The sequence below is a fragment of the Cygnus olor genome, chromosome 1 (genome assembly GCF_009769625.2).
Source record: "Cygnus olor isolate bCygOlo1 chromosome 1, bCygOlo1.pri.v2, whole genome shotgun sequence".
NCBI lineage: Eukaryota > Metazoa > Chordata > Aves > Anseriformes > Anatidae > Cygnus > Cygnus olor.
In genome coordinates this window covers 154416878-154434439 of record NC_049169.1, presented here as the reverse complement: position 1 = coordinate 154434439, position 17562 = coordinate 154416878, and the positions used below count along the sequence as shown (strand labels likewise).

General features: G+C 34.4%; 1 protein-coding gene across 1 annotated transcript in view; it reads right to left on the bottom strand.

The window, feature by feature from the left end:
- Positions 1 to 17562, bottom strand: part of UGGT2 (UDP-glucose glycoprotein glucosyltransferase 2) — an 88144-nt gene that overhangs the window by 60161 nt on the left and 10421 nt on the right. The window contains exons 4-9 of the mRNA XM_040538550.1: positions 17067 to 17179; positions 12661 to 12835; positions 10738 to 10834; positions 9608 to 9686; positions 7961 to 8061; positions 4020 to 4119 (exon numbers count right to left, since the gene is read on the bottom strand). Of these exons, the coding sequence (XP_040394484.1) occupies positions 4020 to 4119; positions 7961 to 8061; positions 9608 to 9686; positions 10738 to 10834; positions 12661 to 12835; positions 17067 to 17179 (665 nt within the window). The remainder of the gene's footprint in view (positions 1 to 4019; positions 4120 to 7960; positions 8062 to 9607; positions 9687 to 10737; positions 10835 to 12660; positions 12836 to 17066; positions 17180 to 17562) is intronic.

Sequence of the window (17562 nt, the reverse complement as noted above, 5' to 3'; positions counted from 1 at the left end):
TTAAGTTTTGTTGAAGTAATATTACCAGCATTTATTTTTATTATATATATATTTTTACAACTCTCAATTTTTCCTCTTGCTTTTCTGGAAAATATATTACAAAAAAGGAAGTTGTTTGAATATCTAAACTATTGCCTAAATAAACACCGTAATTGTATCTTTTAAGTTAATGTTAATAACTCTGTGCTATTCAATCTTACAGCACAGGTGGCCAAGGACACAATTTGATGCTTTTGAAGTTAGTTTCCTTAGTCATTCTACCTTTTCAGAGATAATCCATTGATTTAACATTTTTTACTTTTCAAGAACATTGTAAAAAGACTATTTTGTCTATTTTACCTTCACCTGCCACAACGTACTGTATGTAAAGTTTGTAACTATTAGGCTTGGGTAAAATACACCCAGAGGCAAATTAGTTTCACCATGCTTTATGAAACCCCAAACTGTATTAACCTAAATCTGATCCCCCCAATAAATGCCAAAATAAATACTCTATTGTCCACATTTTTTCTCCAATGAAAAAATGAGTATAATTGTACGTGTTTTAACAAATCTATATGGGACAAAAAAAAATTGAAGTTATCTTAAACCTGGAAGCTAACTAAGCAAACTAAGAATTATCTACTAATTCAACCTCAAAAATTATGGTAGTAAAACAGTTATTTAATAACATAGACATTCACTTCCCCCAAAAAAACAAAATGGCTTAGAATAGGCCTTGCTAATAAACTCCACATAGTTTTCACAGTATGTCAGAAATAAGATGCAAAATCTGTTTACTTTAAACAAATATTCAGGTTTTCCAGGTTATCAAAGGGACTTGTTGTTAAGTGCAAACAACATGATCTCCAAGCTTTGTCTATAAATATTACAAAACTCATCACAGCTTATCCTTCTCAATGTAAATACCTTTTTCCATCCACCCCCTGTACATATTATGGCAGGTTATTTTTGTCACTGTGAAGCACTGCATGCTTTCAGAGCATGCAATGAAATGGCAACAGAGGGTCAAGAAGGAGCTGTATTTAAACAAGCCCATACTTGGTATATTTTCCTGAGCTCAAAATTCGCAAGCTGAAACTCAAACCGTGATCTCAAAGACAGCCCTACAAAATAGATCAGATATATTATTATCAGTAATCACTGGAGGATGAGCTTAATGACTTGCTTATAATTTTTATTTTGCTAAAGTCAACATCATTTTTAGTAGGGTCTGCAACTCTCAGAATCAGTGCTTCATCTGCATAAACCGATGATAAAAACTACGAAGATAAAAAGGAAAAACATAAAAGATGAATGTGAAAATAATAAAAAGCAGAAAGGACAAGACAAAGCTGGCCTAACATTAGCAAGGAAGTAAAATACCGGCCAGCGAAAGGTAAACTTTACTGCTAATTATTTTTTATATCAAAAAAAACAATATATTTAAAAAACATTAACCAGCTCCTTGTCTTTATATGACAGTTCACGTTGCAGGATTCTTGCAAGATTTTAGGGAGAAAGTGTGGTAAGTGTAAGGGACAATATCATATCAAGAGGCAATGGGCACAAGCTGGAACACAGGAGGCTCCCGCTAGACATCAGGCAGCACTTCTGTGCTGTGCGGGTGATGGAGCACTGGCACATGTTATCCTGAGAGGTGGTGGAGATTTCCTTGGAGATCTTCAAAAGCTGTCTGGACATGGCCCTGGGCAACCTGCTCTGGGAGGCCCTGACTGAGCAGGGGTTGGACCAGATGGCTTCCAGAGAACCTTTCCCACCAAAGTTACTCTGTCTTGGTCAGTCATCAAGAAGAACACCCTATGAACTTGAGGTAGCAAGTAGAAGTACTTGTGAAAGACGTGTTTGCTTTGAGTTCAGTCATCTGTTCAGATCTTCACAAAGTTTTATGCATTGTTTTTCAAATAGTCACTGATAAGGACTTACCATCCAGAAATGTTTTACCACCTGAAAGTAAATGGATTCTAATGATCATTCTACATGTCATAGGAATGTTTTTGCATGACTCTAAGATTGAAATATTTTCTATCAGATAATATATGCATCTTTATTCTTGTGTGGAAGAACACATAGCTATACAGTACTGCATATCAGGGAAAAAAAGGAAACCTTGCACATGTTCATAATGTTAACACTCATGAATTATGAATGAATAGCAAAAAACTGAAGAGTATTGTAATTTTTACTACTGCATTCTTACATAGCATATATTCATGACAACCATTTATAACAAATCAAAACTGAAAAATATCTTATAAAATATTATCAAAATGTCAACATGAAATATATTAGTTGTTACAGTGTCTACATCTGATGATATTTTGTAAAATCCCCCTCAGACTAACCTTTTCAAATGAAAATACTATGACACAAAAATGTAGGTAATAAACTATGAAGTGAAAGAAACTCCCAGAGGAATGCTGTATTAATTTGTTATGGTCTAAAGAATCCTTCAATTCTTAAGGAAGATATAATATTAAATTTTTATTTTCCTAACTATAGTTCTAGATTTTATACAGCATTTTCAAACCAAAATTTGCATAATGAAAAAATGGTTGTTTTCATATCTAAATGTAAACAGTTCTAAAACAGTACTATTATAATACTCAGTTATCTATCTAAGGTGATTAAGCAGTACCTTTTCATCTCCTTTTTTATTTTTATTTTTTAACTAGTATTTTTGATTCTACAGGTTAAGTGTGATTAGATTACTGAGGAAATACATTTTGCATACCATTTTAAGACAATGCCCATTTGATTTAAATTTTTTGTGAATGCAGGCCTACTAACTTTTAAAATTATTTAAATATTTGTAATCTCTCATGTTAAAGATAACAGAAGAAATTATACAGAGCAGGAACTACAACTCCCCTTTTAGTAGTTTTAAAGTCTTCCTATACTTTTACCCAGAAAAATAAAAATAAAATATTTGAAGAATAGGTAAATTCTGCTCTAGTGCCACAAATACATGTCAGGAATTGGAGTAGGATGTAACAACTTAATGACTTTTGAAATCAGTGACTTAAATCTCACCTGGAATACTTCGAAATGACTTTTCTTCCTGTCCTTTAAAGAACAGAACTGGCCTTGCAGTTCAACATTATGTACATTTCCTCTATTTTGTAATAAAAAGCTGCATTTTCTGATTGCTAATATAAGTGTAAACTTGTACCTTACCATTTCATAATAATTATGTTTCAGGCATTTTAAAACTTTTTTTCTTTCTTGAAACAAAATGCAGTTTTTCCATTACAGTGTTGATTTTCACTAACAGATAATCAGAGATGATAATGAAACATACGATAATTAAACAAGAGTTGTAAAATATGAAAGCACACTGAGTTAAGAACCATATTTAGCATCATATTTAATTCAGTAATTCAAGTAAATACTGCTGATAGGATTACGTGAAGAACTTATTAAATGTAAAGGAAAACATTTCTCAATTGCAGTACAATTGGCTTACAGGAAGGGCAATCTTTAATATTAGTACAAAGGGTAATGTTATTAATTTACTTAGCATTTACCTTGATATTTTTTTAACTAATCTGTTATGGGAGACAGATCTTCCCCAGTAAGAACTCTAACATACAGTAGCCAGGGTTGTATCTTATCAGCAGTGTTGTACTTTGAACTAGTGTGTGTAGATCCCCTATGAAATTAACAGAATTTTGCCTCTTTCGACTGAAAGTAGATTTGCTATTAATTCAACAGAACTTTGCACCTGGGAAAATATAATTCCAGAAAAAGCCCAGAGGACTAGGTCTTCAATAACAAGTGCCTAAAGGATTAGGATGCCTTCATGGCATCTCATGCATCAGATGGGAAACATTTAAGAGACCAATCATGAGCTCTCCCAGGAGTTATTATCTACTCAATTAAATTGTCTGGAATCCATCTAGTGAGCTGTAAAACATGAATATCTGACTGCAGGATTTGGCTGTAAATCTGTATTATTGTCATTAAATTCAAACACAAACATAAACACAGTATTTGAAAAACAAGCTTAAATATCATACCTGGCTCTTATTGGGAAGTTCTGAGCTATGTCTTTCATCACCTTTAAGGCATCATAAGCAGGGGTAGACATAATTTGAGCAGCTGCTTGAAAACTAAGATCTGAAAAAAAAATCTGGAAATATCAATAGTGCCTAGAACCAGAAAACCTTTCCATACACACACATTATAATTTTTTGTATGCTTCAATTAGACATTATAAAAGATTATGAAGTAACATTATTAAGGTTGAAAAGAAAGGCCCTTGAGAAGTTGGAAATACTAAAATCAGGGCTTCTCATACAACTTTTGCTTGGCTATCTTGAGCATATTGCACACGTAATTTCTAAGCTTTATGAAAACACATGGAAAAAAAATAGACAATTCATCACATGCTATTGTACTAATACCGAAAGTGTATGATGTTGAAACCTAGACACAGACCAACCCACAGAAGCCTGTAACTGCAGCCAAGAAAAAGACCTTTCCAGTTCCAGGACTTCACAGGATTTTCTGGGTGCAGATATGATAAATCTAAGAAGGCTGTATTGAGCAAGTAAGACGTACAAACATCAAGAGTTTGCAACATTTTCTCAGGAACATAATACTGAGACTCCTGAAACAAAGACTGTCAAATTTCAGTTCTCATAAGTATCTAGTGCAATTTTTAAAGGGATATCCTTTTTTCCTCTACTCTCTTTCTTAGAACGAAGCACATTTGCATATATAAGGATGTTTTATAATTCATGTACCTAACTTGGGTGTGACACTTCCTGGCATGTGAGACTGGGAAAAAAACAATTTTGGCACTGATAGGTAAGGGAAATAATATACTAAGTGCTTCCATCTACTTTGGATATAGTGTGACTAACAGCCTCAGAGTAATTATGCTTTTTCCCATTACTTGTTAGTTAAGGCACCTGAACAGAAACTGAAAGCCTCAGACAACTCAGTTTGAGGAAAGCTGATGCCACATATAGTAAAAAGAGCTAGGCACAAAGTCATAGAGGCTTCTGCCTTATAGAACTCTGCACCATCTTTTTGAAGCAGGCAGGAATTAAAAAACGGCCTGAAAAAAGGGGACAGCATGCATTTCAAGTTAGCCTGATACAAGATACATCTTGTCTAGAAAAAAATAAAAGAAAAGCGAGTTTGAGAGGTGGATTGTTAACTAGAAATTTCTTAATACTTAAAACAACACTTCCAATAGTGATATCACTGTTTTCAAAAAGCACATTTCAGATCTCTTTCAAGAGCCACACAAGCTGTGATCAGGTGAGGCAATACCTAGTTACTACTGTTACTACAGATAATGATGCCTCACCTGCTGTGCACTTAAGACTTGTACTTAAAAGACCATTGCATAATCCTTCAAAAATTACTAACAATTTCCATCTAACGCTGAACAGCTTAGAGTACAAATCTTCAAATCCCACTGAGGAAAGTGGGTATGTCTTTGTACCTTCCTGGTTATCTCTGGTCTGGGATGTGCACTTGCAGACCTTCCTGTTGTGGTACTCGACACAGCCGAGACAGCAGTGTAGGGCACCTTGCGAAAAGAAGATCCTGAGCTTAAAGCAGACCTCAAAGTATGCTTTGAAAGCTAATGAAGCACTAGAGAGTGAGAGGCTATTCACACAGGTAAAAGAATGAGTTATTAAAGAGAATACCAAATTGATACTCTGCACATCATTTTTCATTACGAACAGTAAATCTAATTACTTATCTAAAACATACAGCTCTTAAATTGGATTCTTGAATGGTGTTTAGGGTCACTTTATTAATAGAAGTATGCCCCTGTAGCTGAAGGAGTTTTAGTTAAATTTGGCTAGATTTTTACTTGGAGGCTGGCTAAAGGAAATTAGAGTAGCTGAGCTACTAACTCAGCCTGTATAATTAGTCATGCAGAATGAACAATAGAAAGTAGTCATGTCAGGATTAAAAGTATCAAAACAACTGCACCATACAAAGAGGGGGCTGAAGGTCTTTGAGAAGGGTGTAGATGTAGAACTTAGTAGCATGGTTTAAAGGTGGACTTGTCAGTACTAGGTTAAAGTTTGGACTAGATGATCTTAAGAGGTCTTTTCCAACCTGAAGGATTCTATGATTCTATCTGAAAAGGCCCTGAATATACTCATGTGCTGTCAGTACAGAAAGTACTGTCAGTGCCAGTTCTTCTGGCATCGAACAAACAGCATCCCAATGCTTGACTGCTTTCAACACCTGTATGAACTGGTTGCTTGGGGTGCAGAGCCAATTTAATTTCTATTTATATAGCCCTGATACCACAGAAAAGACCACCACTAAATACAGATCTTATACTGGCTTTTGAAGGTAGGCAGTAAAGGGATCAAAGCTTCACTGCTGTTTCTGCTTGAACATCAATAGAATAGTATTTGATCGTGTCGAACTTTTTAACTAGACAAAAAGCGAATTTTCTTTTTATTTGCACAGTAGATTTCTCTGAAATGCATTTTATTATTGTTATTATTATTGTTACTATTATTATTACTATTATTATTATTATTTTGAACCAAGATAAACCCTATAACTGAAGGGGAGTTCTTTGTATAAGACTGCAAGCAAACTAAAAATTAGCTTAAATAGCCAGTTTCAGACTGCATAAGGCTAACGAGCTCCATAACAGAATCTTCCTGAAAAGAAACTGGAGAACAGATGATTGCTCAGCCTCCTTCACTAGTATGAAGGCAAATCATTTTTGATCCGGTTGTTGTCTAACAGTGAAGAACAGGTAAAACGTAGTTGCTGAAACTTAAGTGTCATGACATTTTAGGGACTTTAGAATAAGCATCTTGGCAAACTTTCCTCTCACCATTTGAGGCATTGCAGAACATCTGCACAGAGACCTACAGGACAGCCCTATCCACCTGGAAGAGGCCGGTTGCCTTAGGGAATCCAACAGCTACCCATAGCTGAAGACATACATTCCACCCAGGACAGCAGAAACATGGGAAACAGCACAGAAAAAAAAAAAAAAAAAAGAAGCACTCATGGAAGACACAGCTTCACACTACAAAATTTCTTCCTAAATCTTCCTTTTCTGATTTGTTTTAAATGTAAATGTATTCAGAAAGATGAAATATTATCAACATATTGTTTCCATTGGCATACTAAGATGTCTTTTAGGAGCAATTACATTAACATATAAAATAACAATGACAAAAATGAGCGCTACATTCTCGTTTTTAAAAGTATTTGCATACTTTAAATTAAAAAAAATCTCTAAGCTTTGCCTTCTTCTTTCATACCTGACATGGGAGAGGTCTGGTAGAAATAGTTTATGTGCTACAATGACACCACCTCGTAATCGTAATGCATGGTGCATTCTGAGAAATAACAGGTCAAAAATCACCATTTCACAGTGATTTATAATTCTCTTCAAGCTACAAAACGTCCTCTTGTAGGTCATCAGCAGAGGAACTGCTCAGAAATCATCATTTCTGTATTGCTCTCCTTTTCTACATAAAGTTTTTTAAAGCATGTTCTTTTATCTGACGTTATGTTAAAAATGTATGTGTGTCAACTCCATCACAATGATAAAAATTGGAATTTATAAATGAAAGAAAGCAAAATGTCTTAACTGGTATTTCGTCAATGGTCATGTCAAAATGTTATTTTTTTTCCTGACCCCTCACATAAAAACCTGAAACTAAATTTAATATCTTAGATAACACATCAGGCAGAAAACGGTGCAATTTAATTTCTGTCTTTAAAATCCGTAAAGCTAGTTATGATTCTCTATCATATGAAATGACTTCAATGTTCCTTCAATTTCTCTCATATAATACTAGGAGAAGATACGAACATGTTCTCTTTAAATACTTGATATAATATTGTTTTTATGAAACTATATGTCTCTTTTTAAAACAGCTTTTATTTTAATGCTGATACATCAAAGGAAAACTGAGAGCACCATGCTAATTCAGAAAAATGCAACACATACCTTGTAACTCCCAAACCTTCAGCGGTTCCATGTTGTTAGTAGTTTCAATTAGATGTTTTTTAAACTCTTTCAGATTATTTTTCAGATCAGGATGCATCCGTCTATACCAAAACATTTTTAAAATGAAGACAAATTAATGACATCCAGAAATGTCTGCTTTTATCTACTGTATTACACACAGCTGTAACACTGTATCGTTATGTTATCAAGCAAGAATTAAAATTTTAATTCATTCTCAAAACACAAATGACGATTTGGGATAAGAAAGGGTGATTTGTGAGGACTAAAAACCTATTAATTACAAGGAGGAGTTCAATTGGTTTGTAGTGATCCATCTGAAACCCTGTCACAAATATCTTGATGGAATAAATGAACTCGAAGTCTAAATAATATTGACACAATGCAGCTGTAAACAGCAGTAAACTAAAAGTTGTTATAAGCTGTACAGTTAGTTTACTATAGCATATTGCATGCTTAATTAAATATTAACTATACTATAGATGAACTCTAACTGTAAAATAACAGGGCTTGTTGTATTACCCATGAAATATATAAGCAAGCTACTGTTTGTATGGAATGAGAATGCCTGGTTAAAGAATGTCTTTTATAAATTAACATCACTGACAAAATCAAGCTACTGAGCACACCAATCACTAGTCAGGCTTGAAGAAGAGCACAGTGCCCAAAACCTTGGATATCTTTTTCCAAAAGATAATTGGGCAAAGAAGTTTTGAGGGGAAAGATTTGTTTCCCCTCAAAGACAAGACAAGACACCCTCCAATAGCAAACCATCTCCATTAAACTTTTAAAGACTCTTCTACAAGAAGTATAGAACAAGAAGCAAAAAGCAGCTAAAAACAGACATTTAGAACATTAAGACTAATTTCCATAACATTCCATATTTCATTGTAGATATTAGGAATTTTCACAAGGAATTCCTTCCCCTCCCACCCCTCAATTTTAAGCTGTTGGATGATTTCTGTCATCAAAGGGATATTGCCCTTTATCGGAAAAGGGAAAAAAAATCACATATCAAGACTGTTCTTCTGGGATTAAAATACAGTCCAGGTTCCTCAAAGAAAGAATACTCAAGTGAAAAGAGAAGCAAAGACAGAAAATTCCCTTTCTACTTACTTGTAACACAGTCCTAGAAATGACAAACTAAGAAGACACTAACAATAATCATATCTTCCTCAAAATATTGCTCCTTAAACCCAAGAAATGAATAACTATCCATCTTGAAAACACCTTATGTGGCTACAACACACTGGTTGCAACTTGTTTTGATTGTAATAATCTGAAAACAGAAGTAGCAGCAACTGTTTCCCGTAGGACACGATGTTGACATGTTTGTATCTAAGTTTTTGTGACTGTTGCTCAGAGGGAATTTTTTACTTAAAAAAAATTTACTTTATAAATTCTAAGAGAATTAGAAATCAAAAAGCAATAATTGAAATGCAATGAATAAACAAGAGTTGCATCTTTACACTCACAAGACGTACAAAAAAGAATTAATCAGAATTGTCAACCATAGCAAACATAGTCATTTGCAAATTAAATCTCACTTCTTCTATAAAAGACTTTTTAATTTTGGTTCAGGTTCCAGAAAAAAATGCAAAAGTTTCATTATATCTTATGTCAACTCACTTTAACTTGCCAAAGAGAAATCCTTGGACATCACTTTCCTCATCATCGTCATCTTCCTCTTTCTGTGTGTCATTTGTTCCTGAACATGCAGCACATATAAGCAATATACAACAAGAAAGTTACTGAAGTATCCTGCTGTATAATTCCTATGAATTATAAAACTGTTAACAGAAACAAGCAATCTGAAAGTCGTCATTCCCAGATGTAATTTCAATTAGATTTATATCTTTGCATTCATGTTTTGGCATCAGAATGAATCACTTTACAGAACTTATCAACACTGGAATTATTTTAAAAATTTAATTCATCTAATGTTTACAATTTCAATATAAATTGCTATGGTTAAATAGTTTACTTTCCAAAATAGTCATTTCTCAGCTTGATTAAGTAAGAAACTCTTATCAGCCAACTAATACCAGATTTATGCTTGAAAAACATGATGCCTTTAAAGTGCTTGAACCTCCAACTAGCATTTGATGCAAGTGAGAGATTTATTTCCTTAAAAAAAATCAATCGATTTTTGAAGTGGCTCCAAGGCTATTAAACCATAGTCTTGCCAAAACATAGATAAGTTTCTTTAAATCTTGCAGATCTCCACACAAAGTAATTTCTCTGTGTCAGAATGCTACAGCTTCTATTTTCTGTGGTGTATGTCTCATTTCAACACATAAGTACATATACCGGTACCAAATTCTATGATCCTATAGAAGAATGTAAACTTACTTTTAAAATTAGAAAAATTAGAAACAAATTCAGGAAAAAAAGAAACCATAAAACACTAATGTGTAGTTACTGTGAAAATTACCACATTAGAGATGCCACCAAATACAAAATAATTGAAGAACAAAGGTTAAGCAATCTTATACTTATTGAAAGGAAGAAGAATGGTTTACGTTTTGAAGTACAGCCACAGATAACAATAATTACAAGTTAAGTAATGAACTATATTCTAAGCACAGTTGTTTACAAATGATCCCATGTATTTTAATATTCTAGTTCTTAATGACCAAAAATTCCTTGTGCAAAAATAAAGTACAACTTTCAAAATATTACTGACTTTATAGTTAAAGATATTTATGTATTTTAATAGTATCTCCAATAAGATACCATAAATGTAAAAAACAACATACCTTTAACCTGTGTGTCATCTACTGCTTTGTATTCTGTGCTCTTTATTGCAAGTTCCACACCATATCCAGATAAATACATTTTTCTGGAACTTGGTTTCTGGTGGACAATATTATTTTAACAGAACAAAAACAAAACTTTAAAAACTTTATCTTAAGATTTACAATATGTAGTACTGCAACTTTAACATGTTATGACAATAGTAACTTGATCTTTCAATTCATGATTCAAAGCATGAAATACTACATCAAACAAAATAAAAGTCATGCAAGGCATATTGTCAACCCACTGAGGAGGTGTGTAACAGAAAGTAAGAACTTCTTTTATCTCCTGCAGAATACAGAAAGGCTGTCAAAATAGTAATTCCTTCACGTAATATTAGAAGGATTAGAACAAGCAGAGCTGGTAGCACCCTGTACAATTATTGACGCCTTACAATTCATATTTTAAACAATTCCTATAGCCTTGTAAATTTGCCAGACTTTAGAATGTTAGAAGGAAATTATTTATGCATCAGGCTGATACCTTCAAAAAGTTTTGTTGAAAGGGTCAATCACTTTCTATAAGGAAGATTAAGAATTATCATTAAGGTATCACTGCTAAAAACATGTTGCCAATTTTATTAATACGATCAAATGTTTTTAACTTTGGAGTGGAAGTCTGACATTCAACAGAGTAATTACTCATATGTAAAAAAGTGCCCTAATTTGCCCAAAATGCAGAAAAATTCCCTTCCCAAAATGCAATTTGCACATGCGCAGCAACAATATCTTGAGAACCTTTCAGCTTTAGTTTACAGTTTCCAAGAATCATTTTGTATTGAGACACCTCCAGTCCCCAACTCAAAATCCCAGCACAATTGGGGTTTTCTCTATTGGTTTTCTAAGCAAATCTCAACACAGAGAGAGCACTGCAGTGACAGTAGTACTAGCAAAAAAAAAAAAAAAAAAAGACAGCAGAAAGGCTATACCTCTTTTACTCTCAATACTCCCTCTTCTGGCATTTAATGAAAAAATGGAGGGAGAATCAGTCTCCATGGGAGAGGAGCAAGGAGCATGGAGACCACAGGTACTTAGTTTGGAAAAAAAAGCGCATAAAATGAGAACTGAAAGTTCAGTAAAAACTACAGCCCTATACAACTTAGAATTTACGACTGGCTTCCTCAAATTCTCCATTTCATTTCCATAAGCAAACAGCTCTGAAAGTTAATCTGCAAACTAAAAATCTCATTTCCCTGAAATGCCTGGTCTACATAAATCACAGCAACCTCTTACTGCATCAGATTATTCTTGTATTAGCTGCACTATCTAAGAGCTGTACTTTGAATATGAATTACAAAAACCTGAGAATCAAAACAAGGAGACAATATAACTCCATGTACTGGTATTTGTCTTGTACTGTCATGTTTCAGTAAGTTAGGGAAAACATTCAGTAACGTTATGTTTAAAATACTGACACTGGAATGCAAATGCCACAAAAGTGACCAATCATGTTGACTCTTGACAGCCTATGCTATTGTACTACAAAGAACCAGAGTTTACACTTAGATTACATAAAATTACATGTAATTAATTATTTCATTTTTTCTGCTTGGTTTTCTATTCTAGCTCCCATTTTCCTAATTCTTGTTACTTCTGTTCTGTCTGCTGCACAGAGGTTCACCCATGATCTTCATCCAATGTACCAAAAAAAAACCAACCCAACAACTGAAAAGTGATTAGATAAAAAGATTGGATAATATTATTATTTCTTTCCCAGCTTCAAAGTCTGTATTAGGTCAATCACTTCATCTGGAAAGTTTTAAAATTAGTATGTGTATTACACGTGATTTAGGCAAATTCAAAAACAAATGTATAACGCGTGTTGTGTCAAGAAAAATAAAGTACTAACAGTTTATTGAATCAATGTTAATTTGAACTCCATACCTGAACATAATGTCGGAGAACGTAAACAATTTCCTCCTTTTGCGCCTTCTCAGATAAAATCTTGTGGAATTTAACAAAGTCTTTTGTACCTATTTCTGCATAAAGAACAACCACTGGGCCATCCTCTTTGAGAGTTGGGAATTTATGATCTCCCTTGAAAAGATATGGCCTGGGTCTGGTTTCAAAAACAAATAAATGTGTTACAATATATACAGAAGTGAAATAAAAACAGTGGCACTTTTTGTACTTCAAAATTGAAAAACAAGTAAAGGCTTATATGCTAGAGATATAGGAGCCATGTAAAAATAATCACAAAATAATCAGAGTCACCCACAAAAGAACATTCAAAACCGATTTTCAAATTAAAGTCTCAAAAACTGAAAAATCAGCATCAACTATAAATAACTTCACTGCGTTATATCAAATTGAAACATCAGCGAAATAAAAAGCAGAGACATTTTGAGCAACAATCAATTACAGCTAGAACCTTTCAAATAAAATGACACTGTATCTGTTAGAGAGGTACACAGCAATCCGTGAGTAACAACACAGTAGAGGGATATTCAGTGAAGTTTGAGAAAGCTGCTAACACATATGGAAACTAAGTGGGGTTATGCTTCACTTACAGCATCAAGCTCTTTTAATTTAGCTAATTTTGCAAATTTTGATTGCACCTACCCTCCTCATTCAAGGCCATGACTGCAGTTAGGCTTTCTATACCTGCAATAAATGAATTCTTAGATGACTGCAAACATCTGTTGAACAAATAATGGAAAAGATGGAAAAGTAACAAACAAGTAAATACAACTGAGCGGTATTCTCAAGATGCTAATTATTGATAAGTACATTTATTTTTTAAAGTTGCCTTTGTATAGTCACACTGGAAGAATCAATAAACTCTCTCCAGACCTCTGCAAGGCAAGCTGAGAAACTCTAACCCAACATACCCTGCACAAATGTGTGCACTGTAGCTGCACACTCATTCAAAAAACATACTGCAAAGTTGTGAGCACAACTCCACATGCCACAGCCTCTGTGATGCAAAGCTAAGGAATATCTTCTATGTAAAATCACAGAATAATTTACACTGGAAGGGATCTTTGGAGATCATCTGCTTCAATCTCTCACTCAAATTGGGGACAATTTGTATCAGCTTGCTCAGAGCCTTAACATCAACATCCTATGTAAGCTTGGTAGGTATGCAACCAGAGACCACATTTGCAAGGCAGAGACAAAAGGAGAGGCCTGGCTTGAGAATTAACTTGGGTGCATGCAGCCATGTGTTGCAAAAATATCAGGTAAGCTTTCTCATGCTCATCACAGGACAGGACAGGCAACGTTTCAGATTCCTGAAACAGATGACACCTACAATTCTTCGATAAGTTCAAGAGCAGATCCAGATTTGCCCCACTGAAAGTTTACATACGGGATGTGACTTCTGAAACTTCTCATACCCAGAGAGACAACTGCCAGTCATTCATAGGGCGCTGTAAACCTAAATCAAGGGAGCTCCTCTTTTCTTAACCAGTCACCTAGGAGAATGAATCGTGATCTCAAAAAGTACCAGCTGCTGTCGTGACTTTCCTGAACACTGACAGTCTCAAAGAAAGCATTTCACATGATAATGACCAAGCTTCACTAAAAACTTAAGTGCTGCAGTGAAATAACACAGCATTGGGCTACCATAGTGACCTGGAAATTCAGAATTAAAGCATTCAGCCCTTGCTAATGCAAGGTAAGCCTCCGTTTTCTGTTTGGCTTTGACACTGAACAGCAGTGAGGAAGAATCGATTCTCTTACTGCTCAAAACTCATACATTTATTGACATGAGTGATTCTCATGAGAAGGCTACCTGAAAGGGAAGGAGAAGCAGTTAAGCAGATAAAACTGATAAAACAATACATGGATGTGGAGTCCAGCACTCATTAACCAGTTACTAGGGTAGTGAAGGCGACTATGTGCTTGCCTAGGTAGTTCCAAAACAGTATGCGTGACTCTCGTCAGGTGTGCCAGCTCTTGGCAGCAAAAGCCCTAGAAATTCAAGTGTTGTTTTCAAGATATGCAATCCCAACCATTTTAGCACTCAAGATCTTCCTTTCAAAGGTCCACAGCCCTAGAGCAGCCCATTACAACTCCACACAAACCACTTCCTATTGGAGCCATGCAGTCCATTGCCACGTAACTGAAACAGACCAAATCACGGTAGCTGCTGCATAAAGGAATGCCTGAAGCAAAATTTGATCTTGACATGCAGACCTTATCCATTTGCGCTCTCCTGAGTCCAAAGTGCCTGAGACTTCATGGATCTCAGGCTGAGCTGATGGATCTGCACAAAATAATGCTGCACACTCTTCTTTCTCTTCCACTGCGATTTGAAACTATGATCCCTAAAAATAGAATATTTCTTAGCGTTCCCATTCAATAGTGAGAACTTAATGACACAACTGAAAGCCTAGCTTAAGCCTGGCTTAACTGGAAGATTCACGACAGACAAACCCCCCCAAAATAAAATGAAACACAAAGGAAAACAGTTTGAAATAAAAAAGGAAGGAGCATACATTAATAAAACAAAAAGATCACTTTCCATAAAAGCCACAAGAAAAAGAATGACTGATTGAGAGGAACCAACAGTGAGATTGTTCCATATACCATGATGTACACCATACAGAAAAGGCAGAGAAAGAGCACAGCCCTACCTGTATCACTTAGGCTATAAGTCTCCAGCACAAGTGACTGAGCATATGCTATCTGGAGTATATTGTTTCCGTATTGTAAGCAATATGGAAACAATTACTTGGAGGGGAACATATTTTTCTTAAAGTCTAGCTCCAGGAACTCTAAATATTTGAATGACTCATCTATTTTTGGGCTGGGTATAAGGAGAGGAAGTTTAACAAGATTTTGTTGCCACTGCTGAAGGTTGTAATGTGACTTGTACACACAAAAAACTACCCAAAACAGAAAAACAATTTAATACAAAAAAACTTCAGTTTTCCTGTGAGTTTTTAAAATTAATTTAATGGTTCGTATCAGTCTAACACTTTTAATTCTGAATACTTTATGATTCTTTTGTTTAGTATCCTGATTTTCCAGAATCGTGTAAGTTTGAGAAAGATATCTCCAGAAAGAAGAATGTGCCAAATCTACTTTAAAAGACAAGTATACTCTTTCAGAAGAACAGTATATTCAGGCATTGTGGTAAAATGCTAAGGTCTCATAATGCCTTAATAGATCACCAGAAGAATTCAAATCATTTTAAAAGCCCAAATATAATACAAATAATTTATGTAAGAAAATAAGAGACGTTTGTTATGCAGAACATAACAGTTAAAAATGGGACACTGCAGATAAGACTGTAAAATCTTTATGCAAAAACCTTGGTTATTGACTAAGTAAACGACAATGATTCAGTAGGTTTAATTATATCAATGACTTAGACAATACCATAAATCACACACGTAGAACATAAGCCTGTTTTTAGAGGCAACCAGCACCAAAAAGACAAATTTCATTCTTTCCCCCCAGTTTGTATTTGATAGAAAGAAAAATCCAAGTGTTATGACCTACTAAATCATCTTTTCGTAGTAGTCTTTCTACATATCTCCATGAAGTGGCTGAGGGCATGAACACTAATGTATATCATGATAACCTTGACCATTGCAGGATGAAAAAACAAACAAACAAACAAAAAACACAAAACACAAAAACAAGCCCTACATAAAGGTTTTGAAAAAATATAAATTAATTCTGTTTTTATAAAGGTTAAATATTTTGCTTTCATTATTTTTGTTATTGTTTGCTATTTTGATAGGTTCTACGTATTTTATTTCATAGCCCAAACTCATTCTAGACAGACGGTAGTTTCCACAGGACAAAACCTGCTGAAAGTCTTGATAGATTCAAAGTCTAACACAAGGTAAGGAAAGTTATGCCATCTGTGGTAGACTTTTCTTCCACTCCTACATTCCAGAAACCCTCAAATGCATTGGCATTGACAATATAGAAAGGTCTGTCAGTAGAAGTACTGACTCTGATGCATAAAATGGTAAGCTTGTATAGAAAGTACACTGTAAACTTCACTATTCCATACCAGAAAAAGGGAAGAAATACAAAATCATCCATGGGGTTAGAGGAGCAAAGCTCTATGTTTTTGTTTTAAAAGACTAATTTGATTCATAATTGATGAATGCCTGTAAGTGTTTAAAATATTTCAAAACCAAAAGTAACTGTTTTAAAATAATGTATACTTTAAATGGGTATGTCTTTAAATATGCAGTAAACTGGGATTTATGGGCTTGTTAACATCAAGTATGTAGAATGGAAAATTCCAAAATACTATATGTGCTATAAAACATTTTCCTCTTTAGTAAACTATTTTTCCTCTTAAAACAGATCACTGAATTTACCTCTTAGTAGCCTTCTTCAGAAGCTTTTTTATTTCATTAGTCTTACAGGTGTGCTTCTCATGGATAACCACAAATGCATTGCAGCCTTCTGGTGGAGGTTCATCAGCTGCAATCTAATATTTCAACAATTATACTTAACCAGAATACTTTGATTGCACTTCAACTTAAACTCACATCCCTTTGATTAAAATAACTCCACAGCTGCCATTGAGTTTTGTTTCTAATTAAGCCCATTCAAAGTTGTGTACATGTGAAAATAGTAATGGAAAATATTAAAAGATTGAGACCTTATAACCTTTGTAAGAGTTAGTCTATCAAATAATGTTCCAGAAAACTCAAGTCCCTTTATGTTCTGTAAAAATGGGGCTGAGAAATATCCTCCACAAGCTTAAATCACAGACTATACTCTGAGGCATTTTTAATTTTAGCTGATATCAGTATTTGACTATTCTATCTTTCAACTTCTGAAATACTGTAATGAGAGAGATGAGAAGTC